At 42.8% G+C, this 19,152-nt stretch overlaps 1 protein-coding gene across 3 annotated transcripts; it reads right to left on the bottom strand.

Moving 5' to 3' along the window:
* Positions 1 to 90: 90 nt before the first annotated feature.
* SKIC8 (SKI8 subunit of superkiller complex) lies at positions 91 to 17,920 on the bottom strand. 3 transcript variants are annotated; one of them, XM_082619650.1, is made up of 11 exons: positions 17,861 to 17,920; positions 14,125 to 14,175; positions 13,179 to 13,206; positions 11,295 to 11,400; positions 10,746 to 10,918; positions 6,502 to 6,650; positions 6,187 to 6,280; positions 4,829 to 4,922; positions 2,917 to 3,009; positions 2,117 to 2,195; positions 91 to 377 (listed from the first exon to the last, which is right to left on the bottom strand). In XM_082619650.1, exons 2-11 carry the CDS (start codon positions 14,134 to 14,136, stop codon positions 288 to 290), a joined length of 918 nt encoding a protein of 305 aa, XP_082475776.1. In that variant the 5' UTR covers positions 14,137 to 14,175; positions 17,861 to 17,920; the 3' UTR covers positions 91 to 287. The 3 variants fall into 3 exon arrangements, with proteins under 3 accessions (XP_082475776.1, XP_082475777.1, XP_082475778.1); XM_082619651.1 differs by lacking the exon at positions 17,861 to 17,920 and adding an exon at positions 17,800 to 17,834; XM_082619652.1 differs by lacking the exon at positions 17,861 to 17,920 and adding an exon at positions 17,662 to 17,765.
* Between the last annotated feature and the right edge of the window lie 1,232 nt (positions 17,921 to 19,152).

Raw genomic sequence — 19,152 nt, 5'->3', positions numbered from 1 at the left:
GATACTTGGTTTCACATAATGATGCTGATTCCTCTCACTGTTCTACCAGTAACAGGGCAAATGAAAAAGAAGCATGTTCAAGAACATGGGTGTTTGCATTAAGAACACTTTATGTTACAGTATAAATGGCATTTCCAATAAAACATGAAAAGATTTATACTGTATCTACAAAATTTAAGCGTTTGCTACAATAAATGCTATATTTCTTTTAAACAAGCTAGAAAGGTAAGGAATGTCACGATCAATCTATACATTCTTTCTGCAGCATTAGCCTGGAAGACTGATGTTTAAATTGGACAATCGTAGATGTGAATTTCCTGATCATCTCCGACAGACACAATTTTTGAGCCATTTCCATTGTATTTTACTCCCCAGACCTGTAAATAAAAAGAAAAAAAAGTCCACTAACACCTTTATTCTTTATGAATGAACATCCTTATTCTATTCTCATTATACTGAATCTAGAAAAACACTGAGATGAGGATGTTCTCGTGCTTTCTGCCTTTCCTCTAACTAGGGATCTTCTATTACTACTGTTTGATTATCATTCCACTCACCTCCCAACTCAAGAAAATTTCATTTCTAAACACAAATCAAGGTATCTACAAACCTTTCAAAGATTCACAATCTAGGAAGTGACCTAATGTTGTGAAGATGGAACCCACAAGGGACCAGCATGTGGTCTCATTTATGTTTCCAGGAAGGAAAAGGCCCAACTACCCTGAGGTCGCTGCCTACGGGGATCATTGCAAACTGTGCTCCTCACCTACCTCCTTGGGCTCGCCCCCACCACGGTCAGTACTTCTCACTCTCTTATTAGAGGCCTATGAAACCTGCCTGTCCCTAGGAGCTAGACAACTTGGCGTCACACGTCATTGCTTTCATTTGCTATGTACTGAATTAACAGATTCACACCTCCTTCCCAGACAGAACTGATGTGGCAGGAGTTTTATCAGGTCAGCCTGTCACCCTACCCCTGAGTTGGGTGTTCTAGCCCTGATTTCAGTGTTGCAATTGGGCCAGGTGATGGCCTCATTTCCACTCCAAACGTCTTCCTCTGACAGCACCACACACTGACCTTCACGTGCAAAGCAACACAGCCAGCCAGGACTTACTCCCTGAGTTAAATGTTTTAATCCAGTAGTGGAATGTCAAAATTAAACCCCCTCAACTTTGTGGGCAACAATTTAAGATTAAATGTAAAAAAGCATGAACAACTGTTAACTTTAAGCTGCATTCCAAAGAGATTCTATGAGATCGCCATAAGAGCATTTAAAATATCTTAAAAGACAACTTTATACTGCCATGGGTATTTTATTTTTTATACTACTTCCCCAAGACCCTTGCTATTCAAAGTGGTTGGAACCAGCAATGCTAGCCTCACCTGGAGCTTGTGACAAACACAAAAACTCAGGCCCAGGCCAGACCCACTGAATCAGCATCTGCATTGTTACCAGATCCCCAGGGGATTCCTGTGCACATTAAAGACTGAGAAGCCCTGCACTAGAATGCCTTTATCATTTCACATTCATCTTGGAAAGATAAGACTCCAGTGAAAACAAAGCCTCTTCTCCCTAATTTAAAGACTGAAACAAAAGTCAGTAATATCACTAACTTCAAACAACCTGTAAGAATTTCTGGCTTCAAGTATATTTAAAGAAAAAAAAAATCACTTCACTTCTTTGGGCCGCTCCAAAAGAGAAAAGTGATGGCTGTGGAATGGAATGGAAGCTTCTGAGTAAGCAGGTTCTTCTTGAGCCAGCCATGGCCCAGCTCTACCCAGAAAAGGGCCCAGGCACGCCCCAGGCACCAGCTGCAGCATGTTTCAAAGAAGGCGTTTAAAGGCTGTGTGGCTAGTACCCGTTTTCTGGCCTACACAGGGACATATCATGCCTTGTGGGTTGCTAGGCTGACAGCACGTCCTGAGCCTCTGCACCCCCGAGTGCGCACAGGAACACAGGCTGGATGGACATCCGAGCAATCAGAGTAGCTCAGCCCCAAGGGTCGACTGGTCTTGACAACCCAAGCAGCAAGGTTAGGAAAAGGAATGAGTTTTGGCACAGTGGTCAGACAATGCTAGCAATCCAAAGGAATTTGAATGTTAATTATGCCATACCTGATCCTGGTGATCAAAGAAGGTGTGAACACAAGTCCTCGTTCCAACATCCCAAACTTTTACACTTTTGTCAGATGAGCTATTTTAAAAAAGGGAACATTAGTATGAGAAAAGTTCTCAGACTGGTTTGAAGTTGGAAAGAACCTGCTCAAAAATCCCACACTCCTTCACTCAGCCTACCTAGAGGCCCCCTTGGTGCCTGGGTACACAAGTGGCCATCCAGGGCCCCAAAAGGTGGCCAAGGATGTTGGCATCACTGCTTGGCTTTCCCCTCTCACAGAGCAGCTATTTCCCTGAACTTCTGATCTGCCTGGCCCTCATATTAAATGTTCTCATCAGGAGTCTCGGATGAGAGTCCTATATCCAGATGGGAGGGAGGCCCGTGAAAGCTTCAAAATAAAGGTTCTCAGAGGCTTCTGTAAACCTCTGTGCAATGCTATTAAGCCATCCATCCTGTTTTTCAACTGTCTTGGCCATCCTGGGCCTAAACAACACTGGGGTCTCAAAGCACAACATTTTACAAACAGATTTTCATATCTGAAGTTACTACTGTAACACAGGTATCCCTTAAGTAACTGTAGGTAGAAGCCTAGATTTATAAGGAAGAACTAAGAGCTGAACTGTTCAAAAGAATCCACTTTTGTTCCAGCTGAGGACAATTAACTTCACAATTTAAAAAACACTGCAGAAAACAAAGGCTATCAGAATTAAAAAAGGGTCTTCAAATTTTAAGGCAATTCATACAAGATGACCATCTTCATCTTCATAACATTTTAGAAACTGATAAGAATCATAAGTACCTGGAAACAAAGTGTGTGTCATCAGGACAAAATGCAACGTTCAGCACCCAGGATGCATGGCCACTCAATGTGCCAGCCAAGCTGGCGTGTTGTCTGAAATGGGAGTTTCAAATAAAATGGAGAGGTTAACTTTTGGAATACAATCACTGAAATGGAAGGTATACTCTTAATTGCCCGTTTAATTGGACCAAATCTGCTACCCTTATAATCACCACAGTATTAGTTTAAAAATTCCCTTTTCTATGAAGTAGCATCACACACTGCAGAAACAAAATTTTCAACAGCATTAACCCCAAATATGTCAATGCCACCAAGAGCCAAAAATAAGATCCTGAACAAGCAAAGCTTAAAAAGCTCAAAATAAAGAAGGCTCAGCAAGTCAACTCCTAAGATGAGGAAACAGAACCAGCAGGGGCAAGCAGGCCATCTCAGGGCAGTTGCAGGTTCTGACCCCTGCCCACCTAGTACCCTTTCCATATAGGGCCAGTGCCTTGTGTCTAAGGAATGTCTTAAGGATGTACTCTTTACAACAGATGTGGCTTGGATAGACCATTTTTAAGCTAACCAAGAACAAGACAGGTCTAATTACTACAGTCATTTTCACTTTTTAAAAAAGTGAAATGAAATCACTTATGGCTGGAAAACAATCCTAAGACCCGACTGAGGCCAGCAGTTTCACCTCTGAACCCAGAAGAGTAGAGCAAACCTCGGTTAGGTACAAGGAGAGGTGGCCTCAGTGGAAAGCAGTGGGATCACAAGCAAGTAAAAGTCCTAGGTGTTCATTCAGTAACAGCACCTTAGCCAAACCACCACCTCAGCTTGGGCTTCTCGCCTGCCTTATGGGGACACTAATCCGCGCTACCTCACCGGTTGTTGGAGGATGATGAAATTGTAGCACTGAAAGCCGTATTAAAGAAAACTGGATACTTAAGGAATTGCTACTATTTATATTGGCTCTGCTACTGACAGGCAAGCACAGTTTGAGAGAGGCATCTTCCCCCCAGACCCTAACACCCTCATTCCGCTCTAATTCCAGAAGCTGCAGTTCTAATTCCATGTCTCTTTGACAACTTTTCGTCCTCCCAAAGCCCCCAAGTTTAAACTCCCGAAAAATTCTCACAGGCCCATAAAAGGACATGCATGTGGATGATCATGGCTGTAGCACCCATCGTTGGGAAGAAGCGTAACGTATGCACCCAGTGGATTAGAATGCTACCTTTGGAAGCCAGGAACCAGAGGCACACTGATTAGCAGTACTGAGTCAAAGTATCACACACACGTCAAACACCGTATAGGGGAGACCTCAGGGGTGAAAAGGAGTGGCGACTGAGAAAGATAGGGGAAAACAACAAGAGAAAGGGCCCTTGCACAGGCTTCCAATGAAACAGAGCCATGAACTGAAGATTAACTCACTTCTATACCTGTGGTCAAAAACCAACAACAAAAAATCTCCCTCATCTAGACCTGCTGCAAACTGGCTTATGAACTGACAGCTCCCTAACTAGGGCAGAGAAGTACCTTCTAGAACACCCCTAGAAAATGGATGTTCTAATTGTTTACCATCACTCCAAGCCAGCTACAGCCCATGGCTCCATCTCCTCAACTGTACACTACTTACCTACCCAAAAGAATTTAAAATCACAACAGACAGGATGCCTGAAAAAAAGTAGCAAGTATGTGATCCTAGTAGGTAACCCATGCACGTCTTCCTCCATAACATTCTAAGCTCAAAGCAGGGACGCTGACAGGGGAGGAATGACTGGGGAGACTGAGTGTCTGACAGGACCTGAACACAAGTCTTTCCTAGACCCAGAGAGGGAGCAGCACACTTGCTAGGGCTCCTCCTAATGATAAGAGGCAGAACAGGCATTGGTATTAAGTGAGAAGACTTGAATTTCAACAGGTAACTTACACATCATAGATCTTGATGTAGCCATCATCTGAAGCAGTGACAAGGAGCTGCGAATCCGGGGAAAAAGTCAAGGAGCGAATGGGCATAGCATGGCCTGAAATTCACAAAGACGCTTGTTAACTGATACAGTTTCCACTAACTATGTCACTTTTAATGACTGTAAGTCACTGAGTTGCACTGCCCAGGTGCTTCAGTCAGAGAGGGTACTGACTGGACCCTTCCTTCTAATGCTCTAGAAACATGCACATAACCCAGGCCCCTCCTGCTGGAGCCATTTCTCCTCAGATCCCTTCCTTGACCAACTGGACCTCAGCACACATTGCTCAGAAGAAACTCCTCTGCCACAGATATGGCCAAACATGGAAACATGCATCGTTTCTGATTTGCAAGGTTGAAGAAATAGGATGTTATTTCCCTACCAAATCCTTTGCTGTAGAGGGTAAAGGATACACTGAAGAGGTAATATATTCTCTTGGTTAGAATTCAAAATAGTACAAAAGAATACAGAGCAGAAGTCGCCCTCCAACCCTTCCCTTGTTCTAGTACCCAGTTCTCCTGCCCAGAGGTCATCATTGCAAAGGGTAGGCACAGCACTTTCATCTACCTTCAAATTACTGACAAAAAGGAGTTATTTTCGGGGGCTTCCCTGGTGGCGCAGTGGTTGAGAGTCCGCCTGCCGATGCGGGGGACACGGGTTCGAGCCCTGGTCTGGGAGGATCCCACATGCTGCGGAGCAACTGGGCCCGTGAGCCACAGCTACTGAGCCTGCGCGTCTGGAGCCTGTGCTCCGCAACAAGAGAGGCCGCGAAAGTGAGAGGCCCGCGCACCGCGATGAAGAGTGGCCCCCACTCGCCGCAACTGGAGAAAGCCCTCGCACAGAAACGAAGACCCAACACAGCAAAAATAAATTAATTAATTAATAAAAACTCCTACCCCTAACATCTAAAAAAAAAAAAAAAAAAGATAATTAAAGGGAGAAATAGACACATCCCAATCATAATCAGAGATCTCATGTCACTAAATTAAAAAAAAAAAAAAAAAGGAGTTATTTTCTAATCACAAAGTTCTTTAGAACCAAACATGACAGAAATAAGACACTCATATAGCTAGGATATATTAACACATAAATAAAAAGGCCTGTTCACCAAAAAAAGCATTTAACACGGTACAAGAACTAATATGTCTAGGTTATAACTAGTGACAAAACTGAACCTTAGAGGTATTTGAGATCTCCAACTGAGATTGATGTTTTGCAAATCTAAAGCTCATTTGCCATTTAGCAGCATTTTAATGAAAGAATACGTCTTCCTTTGTGATCTGATAAGCCAGTTTGCACAAAATAAAACGATGAACCACACCTTCCAGCGTGTGCAGAAGTTTTCCGGTTGCAATATCAAAAATATTGATGATTCCGTCTATGGCTCCACTGGCCAGATACTTCCCATCAGGACTCTGCACAGAGAACATATGGAGATCATTTGAAACTCCATATTCTTAAGCCATCCCCACCAAACACAAGCAATCTGCTGGCTGCAGGTCTAACTGGCTGACTGGCAAACCATGCCAGTAGCTGCCTGACAAGACCAATGCAGAACGTTTACCAAGGAACACAATAGGCTAGAAGAGTAAACTGAAAGAATCAGAGAGAGAAAAAAAGAGCAACGTTTCCTTACATATGCAATGCTAAGAATGAATTTTCCTCTTGTGTCCAAAGAATATTCCTTTTTCCCACTTTCCACACCAAAAATGTTCACTTTCCCCACATGAGTTCCTGTGGCCAGATACTGGGAATCAGGAGAAAAGGCCAAAGTCCAGGCATCCACTGAACAGAAAAAAGAAGGAAAAAAACTATAGTGAGAAAAGATGCGACTTTAATTTTAAAAATGTTGTGAAGATATTAATTCTATACCAATTTAGTTTAAGGGCATCTTAAATTTTTACTAAAAATGTAGATAGACAGGACAATACCAAGTGTTAGCAAGGATGTGGAGAAACCAAAATCCTCATACACTGGTGGGAAAATAAAATGGTACAGCTACTTTGAAAAACAGTTTGACAGTTTAAGTAAAAACACTTACCATAATACCCAACAGTTCCACTCAGAAATGAAAACACATGTCCACACACAGACTTGTATCTGAATGCTCATAGCAGCATTACTCAGAATATTCAAAAACTGGAGAGAATCGAAATGTCCATCAACTGGTAAATGGATGAACAAAACGTGGAATATCCCATAATGGAATACTCACTGCTCAGCAATAAAAAGGAACAAACTACTGATACATGCTACAACACGGATGAACCTCAAAAACATCATGCTAAAGAAAGAATGAAGATGTATAAGACAATACGATTTCACTTACATGAAATTTTTCAAAAAGGCAAAACTATAGGTACAGAAAGCAGATGAGTGGTTGCCTGAGGCTGAGGGTGGGAGCACAGATTAACTATAAATGGGCATGAGGGAACTTCTGTGGGGCACGGAAGTGTTCTAAAACCGAATCGGAGTGGTGGCTGCACAACTGTGGAAATTTACTAAAACTTGTTAAACTATATACTTACCATGGGTTAATTTCAGAGTGCAATTATAGAGGTGAAAGTCTACCTCAATAAAACTGTAATAAATGAAAAGGTACCAGAAATACTCTTATATAAAACTGTAATATGACAAAGTATTTACCACAAATTAACAGAGAATAAGGACTGGAAAGAGGCACTGTTTGTTTAAAAAAAAATCAACTAGTTTTTAAGTTATACCACACAGCCTGATTTCAAGTGTTCTATTCAAATGTTATTTGAATAACACTGTGTATTATTATATTATTATATAATATTATTATATTATTTTATTAATATAATAGTATATATACTATATATATTATAATAATATAATATTATTATATTATTATATTATTATATAATATTATTATATTATTATATTATATTATTATAAGCACTGTGTATCACAGTGCTTCTGTGTAAGTCTCCAGACTCATGGGCAGCCTGGGTAAACACATGTGCTTTATATTTCCATCTGGAACACTGATAATATTTTAGTATTTCTTTTCTCAGCTACATGGGAACCTCTTCATAGGCAACCCCAAAGGGCTTTGGGAGCTTTTGGGGTCAGAGCCTAGAGGCCAAGGAATAATCTAGTTGTCCAGCGCTCGTCTAGGTCCCTTTGCCCATACCCACTCTTATATGGGAATGTACCCTAAGTCCTGCCCCTCCTGCATCTGCCCAGAAACAGAGCTTATTAGATCAAAGGGAGAGGAGAGAAGGGCTCCTTCCCATGTCACTCTCCTTATTCCTGGGGCAGGGCTCAAAGAGGTCATGCCCTTCTCAGGCCAGGGGAGAGTGAAGGCCTCTCTGAGTTTAACTCATGGTAGACAGGGGCTCCTGGCACAGATGGGTCAGCACCATATTCCAGGGTGAGTTTTAAAATAAAAATCTCTCACAAATTTTAACACACATATTCAAAGTAATAATCAATAATTTAGCTCTATCACTTTTCTTATGAAATATTTGTTTTAAAAAAGGAAATTAACTTCAAAAGTGCTCAATTAACCAAGAAGATCTGAAAAAGCTTTTATAATCAATCTCTCAAATAACTGCTTTTTAATATCTATCTTTACTCCTAAATGACTAAAGCATTATTCTAACAGGATTGTTTTCTTATTCCTATTATAATTAGCTGTTTACAGGAATAATAGTTACTAGAAAATCTGATTTTTATTCCTTGAAGTTTAATAAAATCACACATTTGAATTATTTTTACATTTGCTTATTAACTGTTCGATAACATAGAACTTTTAGTGGCAAATTTCCTTATACTTGAAATTGAAGGAATTTTTATTCCTCAATTAAAATGTTCACTCTAAAATTTATTTTAACATTTGCATAATAAATATTTATTTTAATCACTAAGTTCCACTTCATCAGCAAAAGAGTAGCTTTTCTTTACATTGGGACATCTTGAACCATCTGATGTCGAGAGGCCCCTATGCTTCCGCCTTTGTTCTTCAATGTCAGTTTGCTGGAGCTACAGGATGGGTGAGGTGCCCAATGGAGGATGTTCCCCTTCATCTTCCTTTTCTTCTACTTCCTCACTTTCTTCTTCAGGATCTGAGATTTTCTTTCTTGTCTTTTTCTCCTTCTTCTGCTCCTTCTTTCACATTCTCCAGGCATATTTTCAAGATAGGTATAATGTAAATGTCCGTTTCCCTACATTCATTAGACCTGGACTTATTAGTTTTACCTTCAGATGAATTCAATTCAGCTGCTCCTTAGTTGTCAATAGCAATGCTTGCTTTTATTACTCACCCAAATAACTATTGTTTAATGGTATGGTATAGTTTTAGGAATATTCCTATCCAAAAAGAAAATAAACCCAACCCTCTACTCGTCTCAGTATCTTTTTTCTTTCCTAACAGTAATCTTTCAATGATCATTTGCCACACATGGAACCAGTATGTAGTTTAAGGTACTATTTGTCAGGGAAGGCAAGTTGGATACAGACACCATCCTTTTCCTTGGAGCAAATCCAGTAATCATTTCTTCAGCTGTGGTGTGCCCGGGGGGTCACAAAACCACGCAGTGACCTTGGCATCATGGGAGGGCTTAGGTGTCCAAGATGAAAAGGCAGCAACAGATCTGCCTCTTCCTCCTCTCAGCTACAAAGCAGAGTCTTAGCAGACTTTGTGGGCTAGTTTGGGGACCCAAGTCCTCTGTAAGAGATGTCAACAGGGCAAGGACACATGCAAAAACAATCATCTGGGGAGTCAAGAGTGTCTGGGTAGCTTTTTTCAAATACATATCCCAGCCCACACACCCCAATAACTGTGATTCAGTGGATCCAAAATAGGGATTGGACATATGTATTCTTTAAAAAGCTTCAATAGTTAAGAATCAAAGACATGGAACATTGCCACTGAGGGGAAATGAACTCAGTTTCCAGACAACCCAGAGTCCTTAAAACCCTAGGACCATCATTCTTTCCAGAATAAGTACAGCCTACAGGGTCTACTGAACATAACCAGTGGGAGACAAATCCACCTGGGCCTCCAATCAAGGGAATTAAGTTAAGGAAATTCCTGAGCAGCTCTCCTGTAATCAACCCACAGAGGGACCAGGCTCTCTGCACTCTCTACCGGTCATCACCTATTCTGGCAGAACAGGCTCTGCTCATGAATGCTATGCAGTCATTTACAAGTAAATATAAGGCTACAAGGAATCCTGAAATGTCATGTTGCTTGTTCCACATTAATCCAACATACTGAAATCATTAACTTCCATTACCTCAGATATTTATCAAGGCTAATGGACAAGATTATGCTGTCCTATAGAACTTAAAAAAACAATGGATTTGTTTCTTTAGAAGTTTCATATACCTATCATATACTAGAAACAGGCACTTTAATCATAATTAGTAGAGATTACCATGATACAGATCTATGAGGACACAGTGCTTTATGTTCTAGACCTCTATAAGGCAGTGAATGTATCAATTCAGAATATGGCAAACAGAGGACTTCTGGACCATTCAAACACAAGTCCACAATCCCAAATCAGCAATTCTGAAACTCAAAGGCAATGAAAACTGTAAGTTTTAAAAAATAATTTTAGTACCAAAATTCATTTGGTAATAAAACCTGACCTGAACTGATGTAAGGCTATTTATAGCCTGTATATACCTCTCTTAGTGTAAATACTCATGTTTAGTCGCTGAGGTATTAGTATTTGATTAGAGTGCTGCCCCCAGCCCCACTGAAGGTATTACATGACATACAGTTCATGCACCCATATTACCAGTCTCAAATCCAAAAACTTCTGAACTGTAAAATACATCTATCCCTAAAGGTTTCAAAAAGGGATTGTAAACCTCTAGTATCTTCTCTAAGAGTAAAACTCTTACCAGGTCCTGCATCTATAGACTTTATCTGTTTGCCGTTTTCCAAGTCCCAGAGACGAATGTGAGCATCAAGAGAACTGGATGCAGCAATGGGCAGGGTGTGGCTGATGTCCACAGACACCACACCCAGCTGATGGCCCTCCAGACTCCACTGTAGGTCCAGCTTCTCATCACGCCTTCAATGGGGGACAGAGAAATGGATTTCTTCATACACAACACATTGTACCTGGCATCTGAAATTCTGGGCCCCTGAAAGTATGTATTACCAATGGTCTGTGAAAAGCAGAACCAGAGAGGAAATCAAGAGCCACAGAACACCACATGCAGCCAACTTTTAGCCATGAGACTTTTTTTTTTTTTCTTAAACTATAGGGCCTGAACAGCGAATAACAGGAAAACAAATGAGAGAAAAAGAATCTGCCTTTGTATACCACCATACTACTATTGCTTTCTTGCTTAGAAAACAGTTAATACTTCTCTGATTGCAATTTGGGAGCCCAGAAGTAAAAACCCCAATTTCCAAGGCTGCATGTTAGAGGAGAGGGCACTCACCATTTCCAGACCTTCACCAGGTCATCCAGGGATCCTGTGACCACCGTCTCAGAGTTTTCTTTCTTGTTTGTCCCCCAGGCAACTGACCAAATGGCATCATCATGGGCTAGAATGGAAAGCACTTCATTTTAAAAGTCTTCATGCAACTTCTAAACTGAATGTGCTGAGATGAAGCTGAAACACTGTTACAACAATTCTGAGGTAATATCCACCTGTACCATTTTACTGTTTTGCAAACCGCTTTCCCATACAGCTTTTATTATAACTGTGGAGGCAGATATGAAAACTGGAGGCTCTGAAGAAGCTACTTGCCCCACATCACAGGTTCCCAGGTGGGGCAGCAGTGCCAGAGTGATCCAATGTCCCTTCTACTCTCGCAGGCTGCCCAACATGCATTAGTGTGGAATGGCTCTCACTTAGCTAAAGTGAGACCCACCCCAAAAAGAGATCTAAAGCTGCTAAGAGTTATTTCTTAGAGGTCCTTGGAAACCAGTAGGCAGGTCAACTGTAAACAGTACAGTTCTGAAAACAAATAACTAAAACAGCCTCCACGCATGAGGTGCCTTTTGCCACAATGTCTATTATGTTTAATGGGCCAGTGATTACTTTAATCCTTTTATAAGTATTACCTCAGCCACAACAACCCTAGGAAATAGGTACTGTGAATAGTACCTTCATTTTACAGATAAGGAATCAGAGGCTTAGAGAAGCCTAGTAGCTCACCCAAAGTCAAAAGCTAAGAAGAGGCAGAACCGGGATTCAAACCCAACCTCTCTATTAACTAACGTCTACTTTAAATTCTAAGTCTGCAAGTTGCATATCTGGCAGGCCATGCTGGTGCGTCTGCAGACCTGGTGCAGGAATATAAATGTGACAAGTGCACAAGGAGGCTTTCTTCATACCTGGCGGCATTTCTCCAGGAACACCTTTCCAAGATATGAATACAAGGGCATTCAACTTCAACAGCTGTGACTTACATACATGGCTTCCATTACAATCCCCACCCGACCCAAGCCTGCTAGCTTGCCAGCCGGATGGCATTAGCTGCATACAAGGCAGCTGACTGGCATGCCTGACTAGCTACTAGTTACCTATGCTAGCTAACCTGAAAGAATGCTTTTGGCTTAAAATTTAGACTACCTAAATATCACCTACTTAAAGTGGAAGGGCTTTTATTAGGCATTTCACAAATTCCTCCAGGCTTTACCTAACTCATCCAGGCTGTGGTGGAGAAATGAGATACGTGTGAATAGGCCACGCACATACTCCTTTTCAGGTATGAAGTCCGGTATCACTGGCCAGTTACTTTTCCAGACTGAACTCTGACCTGCCTCCTGCTCCCATTCCCACCACTGCCTCTGCCGCACAGCCCCCAGCCCACCCATCACACTCAGTAGTCTTGACAGAAATTCACCTTGCTGTTACTATATCCTTCACTTTCATTGAGGGTCAAAGGTCCTCTGTGAGAGTCCCTGCACTTGTTGTAAATGAAGGAGCCCGAATAAAAACCCCCAAGAGAACATCTGAGTTCAGGGCCAGGCTCAAGTTTACCTCCCCAGATGAGCTGGCATGAACAGATTTCTGAGACTCAAAGCGTTTCCTTCTTTCACTTTGATAGCTGGGAAGCTCAGAGTTCCTCAGGTGGGAAAGCTTTCCTCAGCCTGGAGTTCCCCGGTCTGTCATTTGACTCCTGCTATTTCTTTTAAGTTAGTGGCTTGGTTTTTGTTGTTGTTTGTTTTTAAATATATTTGTTTTCAGCTGCTTCTGCCAATGTTTCTGCAGAGTACAGTTGGAAACTGCATGTCTGGTCAGCATGACAAAAATCTTAAGCCAGGGACAACAGTTTTTCATAGGTAAATTTGCTTGAACAGGCAAGCTGCTTACCTTGCTCTTGTTTGAAGAGAATACTGTACTAAAAAAGAACAGAAGACACATTAAACCAATGGTCAGATTTCAGATGTGTCCCATCCCTTCCCTAAAACACCCCCTGACCCCAACTCACTGCCCTGCCCCCCAGTAGGTATAGTCACCAGTCTTAGCTACTTCCCCTGCCTGACCTCTTAGGAGCTCCTTGATTCCTGCTCATGCAAGGTTTGTAGAGTCATACCAGAAAAAAATTAGTTCTTTAATTTTAGACAAACTATAGTCTCTTCTCCCTAACCACTATTACCCACCTCAAAAGGAGAGTAATAAATTATGTGTTTTTTCCTGCTCTGATCACCAGGAAGCTCAGAGTCCAGTATGCAGCTTAATTTTTGCAGCTGTATAAAACCACACAGTCTGCATAACCTGTTAACTCTGTCCCTAATTTTATTACAAAGATATGTTTCTCCTTTTCTGATCTTTGTTTCTTTCTCCTTTTTTTTTTGCGGTACGTGGGCCTCCCACTGTTGTGGCCTCTCCCGTTGCGGAGCACAGGCTCTGGACGCGCAGGCTCAGCGGCCATGGCTCACGGGCCCAGCCGCTCCGCGGCATGTGGGATCTTCCCGGACCAGGGCACGAACCCGTGTCCCCTGCATCGGCAGGCGGACTCTCAACCACTGAGCCACCAGGGAAGCCCTCTTTCTCGTTTTGTGTACAAATTCTTTTAAGCTTCCTCAATCCCTTTGTAAACTGTGGTACAGACTTAGATAAAATAATCCTCCTCTTAGTGTTGTGCATTTTACTAGTGCCACCTACCCCCCTGGTGACTAGGTGCCCAGGGTCACCCTACTCTTCAGGAGAAGAGCAGGAATCAGATGCTAGTTTTCTGACTACACACCCAGACAACGTACTGGGCTCGAAGCTGCCAAAGAGACCAACTGATATTCTTTCTTTCCATAGGCCTTACCTGGTTGGTCATTTCCTTAACCAAGGATGAAGGGCTAAAGGCCAGACAGCTCTGTGGAAACAATACCAGGGTTTCAGTAAGGGGGTGTCATCAGGACAGAGGGGGCTACAGAAGGTTCCCCTTGATCAAGAAAATAAGGCAACTCTTTGGCAGAGTTGCCCGGACACTTTTCTGTGGATCAGTCCCAGGGGCCCCCTTCACAAGCCCTACCAGGTGGCACGGACTTCTTTCTCAACTAATACCTATCACCTCCCATGTTTTCTTCTCCTCAAGTTGACTATAGAGAGGGACCAGTCTCCCTCCTTTGCTGCTCTTCAGAGAGATAAAACCACAGGACCTTTTAATTTAAAATATTATTTATTCAAAACTCAACAAGCAAATATGGGGGAGCAAAGTTCTTAGAGTCCATGCGGGGATCTCAGCCAAAAATGCCTATAAGAGCCAGCAGGCATGTAAATGAGGACATGAGCTAGAGGGAGACACATGTCTCCCAAAAGGTGCTGAAGTCTTTAAGGACTTAGCTCAGCTAAACACAAACTTAACCATAGGAATAGATTTAATTTCTCAGGCTATAATAAGAGTTCTCAATCTTTTTTGTGTGTGCTGTAGACCCCTCTAGCAGCCTTGTAAACCCTATAAACCCCTTCTCAGGATGTTTTCAAATACATAAAATAAAATACATAGGATTAGAAAGGAAACCAAGTATGGTCTATTCTTGTTATTCCAGGCAGTTATGTTCTATAACATCACTGAACACCGAATTAGTGAACACTGATCCATTGCTCCTAGGGGAGACACTGCATTAGGTTCCTGCAAGACTCTGGTAACATTTTTGGCAACCGAACAATACATAACTTTGTTTTATGCACGTTTCTCAAAACTACAATGAGGTATCACCTCATGCCGGTCAGAATGGCTATTAACAAAACATCTAGAAACAATAACTGCTGGAAAGGGTGTGGTGAAAAGGGAACCCTCCTGCACTGTTGGTGGGAATGTAAATTGACACCACCATTATGGAAAACAGTACGGGGGTTCCTTAAAAAACTAAAAATAGAACTACCATATGACCCAGCAATCCCACTACTGGGCATATACCCTGAGAAAACCATAATTCCAAAAGAGTCATGTAGCACAATGTTCATTGCAGCTCTATTTACAATAGCCAGGACATGGAAGCAACCTAAGTGTCCATCAACAGATGAATGGATAAAGAAGATGTGGCACATATATACAATGGAATATTACTCAGCCATAAAAAGAAATGAAACTGAGTTGTTTGTAGTGAGGTGGATGGACCCAGAGTCTGTCATACAGAATGAAGTAAGTCAGAAAGAGAAAAACAAATACCGTACTCTAACGCATATATATGGAATCTAAAAATTAAAAAAAAAAAGGTACTGATGAACCTAGCTGCAGGGCAGGAATAAAGATGTAGACATAGAGAATGGACTTGAGGACACGGGGTGGGAGGGGGAAGCTGGGGCGAAGTGAGAGTAGCATCAACATATATACACTACTGAATGTAAAATAGCTAGTGGGAAGCAGCAGCATAGCACAGGGAGATCAGCTCAGTGCTTTGCGATGACCTAGATCGGTGGGATAGGGAGGGTGGGAGGGAGGCTCAAGAGGGAGGGGATATGGGGACACGTATGCATATGGCTGATTCACTTTGGTGTACAACCGAAACTAACACAATACTGTGAAGCAATTACACTCCAATAAAGGTCTATTAAAAAAACAGACACCTTATTTTACGTTGGTAATTCATTAATATTGAACTTATGGCTAACAGCACCATAATGCTTGCCTATATGAAGTTTATCTACACGTGTGTTTTCTCCATAAGGCACATCACAGTCTTCCTGCACTTAGGAACACTAAGAGAGTACTTTAGCACTGTGCTTGCGGGGGGGCATTTTAAACACTGAAATCACCAATAAAAGCACAAAAATACAAAAATCATGGCACTAACAGACTGAAAACAAAGACACTTGTTTACGGCATGAGAACTGAAGCAAGAAGGCAGAATGTTTCCTTGCTCAGCTGCAGCTGAGAATGTGTGTCAGTTGACTGACAATTTTCACCACCTCACACATGTCCAAGAAAGACCACAAAAGCACTGCAAGTACTGGTTTGGGGCCTACAAATAAATTTTAGCATGTAGGTGAATTTGCAAATACAGGAGCTGAGAATAAAGATCAACTGTATACCAAAATTTTACCAAGTACAAAAAGTAAATTTGTGATAGCATAACATATGTGATTCTTAATTTACACATTGCATATCAAGATCTAGCAGCAAGTCTAATAACTGCCATAATTTCAAAGTTGGCATGAGCTTACACAGTATGCTAAGATATGAAAATATCTGTAATTTCTATTGGTGACAAAGTCAACCTGTCAATACTGTGGTTTGTTGACGACATTCATAATTGAAAGAAACGCTAAATTTCAGTTAGAGGTTAGAGAACATAAGGATGCAATTTTTCTTCTCATCCAAGTTCATGGCCCCCTCAATTCTATCCATCGACAGAGGAGACCATACAGCTAAGGCATCCAGGTTCAGGTTACTTGCTTTAAATTTGTAAACCCAAAAAGGCTACCGTGAAGGTTTTCCAAGGATAACAGAAAAAACAAACACACGATTTGTAAATAATCTTTGCCAGGGTAGGAAAGACAGGCAGGAGCTCAAGCCAGTTTTGCTGAAATGAACGGTATTACAACTCTGCTTGGGCACCAGCCCTCTGCCCAGTGAAGCAGAGGCCTGCCCTCTCCCCTTCCAAATCCTGCCTCACATCCTTGCAACAGAAACAAATCCCTGCAACAGAGAGAAACAAAAGAGTAGGAAGGTTTGCAAGAAGCCAACTCCAAGAAGCCAGCCTCCTCAAGACAGAGGTGTGCTTCTATCAATGAATGCACGTTTGAGGATGTACCATGAGTCAGGCTCTGTTTTACGTTCTACACATAGGTTAGCTCACTGAACCCTCTCACCCCACTTAGTAGATATTCTTATTATCACCTCTACCTTCCTGATAAGGAAAGTGAGACTCAAGAGAGGTTAAGGAAGCTGCCTAAGGTTAGTCTGACAGTAGAAGGTGGATACAAGCTATAGTATAGGCCACCAAGCTACACTACCTCTTACACCAGTTTCTTATCCTCTATAATTTAAGAGCTAAGAGGACCCCAAAGCCCTCTCTTGCTACCTTCTCTCTTTAGAGAACTTTCCTCCCACTTCCTAGGCAGAATTCATTGCTCCCTCCTCAGTGTTTCTAAAGAACTTTACACATGTCCCTATTAAAGTACTCAGACAGGTCAGTAACCCATAACACTACATGGTACTTGAAGTAAAGATAACTCAGCCTGTGCTTGTACCTGTCCAGCTCGCTACCTAAGAAGACAGCGTGGCCCACCACTGGAAAACTTCGGTTAAGATAGTCGTTCCTTCTATGGACACTGACACCTTTACTGCAGAGAAACCAGCTCTAAACTCGAGCCTGCACAGAACACCCTCAGGACGCAAGATGAGGCAACCTACCCTCTCCCCTTAGGCCCCGCACGTCGAGAGGCAGCCAGGGTAAATGGAGTCACGGAAGCCACCACCCTCGGGCCCCGCAGCCTGAAGCATTCCTGAGCAAACCCTCTTAGAGGCAGCCTCGGGCCCACCCTCGCTCACCCGCCCTCCAGCCCGGGCCGTTAGCAGCTGCCTTCCCAATCGGCTGTGCGGATCAACTCACCGCCTCACTGCCCGGCTGCACTGCCCTGCGGCTCGTCTGACGCCAGTCTCCGCGCGACCGTGACGCGCGGCGATGAGCTCACGAAAGGGCGGGGCATCTCACTGGTCCCCAGGGCGCCGGCGCATGCCGCAGCGCCCCCTGCCGTCGCTACGCCGCGCACGGGGCGGACGAGGAGAAGGGGAGGAGGGGAGAGGGGGAAAGAGGCCACGCCCCGGTCACGCTGGTTTCCCCCGGGGGGCGGGGCCACTGGGAACCTGCTTCCGGAAGCGCAGTTTTAGGTTTCAGCAGCTGAGCTCTTGGCCGTTTGGGTGCCAGTCTCTTCGTTTGTAGTTTGAGATTCAACTACACATGATGACTGCAAGAGTTGTGTTGCTTCAAAAAATTTTCAGTGAAATACAGCTTTGTTTTTCAAACTGCAAGTCACAACCTGTTACTGTGACGGATATCAGTTTATTAGGTCGTAACCAGCATTTTAAAACAAGGCGATGGAAGGGTGGAGGCACACACCCCATCCTCGCAAAGCTGCCCGGCTGCTCCTGGCTGCTGGTCACTGCCCAAGGCTCTCTGGGCAGGAGGGAACAGATGTTTGCGGGAGAGGAATGTCTGGGGGCGGCCCCTGAAGGGTTAAGCCTTCTTTCAGCTAGTCGTGGGAGAGAGTACAGTCTCTCCTGATTAAAACTGGTTTAGAAGTCCAAAAAGATTCTAATAGGAGGTGATGATAGTAAAGTATAGTCACAGTGAATGCAACCCTCTGAAGTATCCACGTACTCTTACCCTATCTCCACCCCCACCCCAAGTTAGAGTTTCCCAGTATCTAGTTTATTAGGACCATCTTGAGTTCTATGGTGATTTCAGGAAACTGTTAAACCGTATGTCTGTTGTCCATACAACTGGATAAAGTTCATCTTTGAGGTCTTTCTGAGGAGGCTGTGTGGCCCGGAAATTTGCTGAATACACTCACGAGTCTCCCAGGGCCCATTCTCTGGTCCTCAGTCATCCCTTCAGTGACACCTCTGTCCATGGAAACTTCATCCAGCCCCAGTGGATCCCCTGCATGTCATGGGTTTAGAAAATTTGGGTCAAAGTGAGCAGACTTCAAGACTTACCTTGAATTGTCAAAAGTCTTACGTGGCATCTCGTAAAAGTCAAGTTATCCCTGCAACCATTCTGGATCTATTTGACCACAGGGCATTTGCCTCTGAAGCTAAGGAAGAATGTACAAATTATATCCTCAGGCCAGGAAGCTTGTCTTGAAACTGGAGGTAATTCCTATCACATTGACCTAAGTGCTG

Source organism: Mesoplodon mirus (assembly GCF_964341445.2).
Source record: "Mesoplodon mirus genome assembly, chromosome: 4".
Taxonomy (NCBI): domain Eukaryota; kingdom Metazoa; phylum Chordata; class Mammalia; order Artiodactyla; family Ziphiidae; genus Mesoplodon; species Mesoplodon mirus.
The sequence above is the reverse complement of the archived record's forward strand: the minus strand, read 5'-3'. Positions and strand labels throughout refer to the sequence as shown.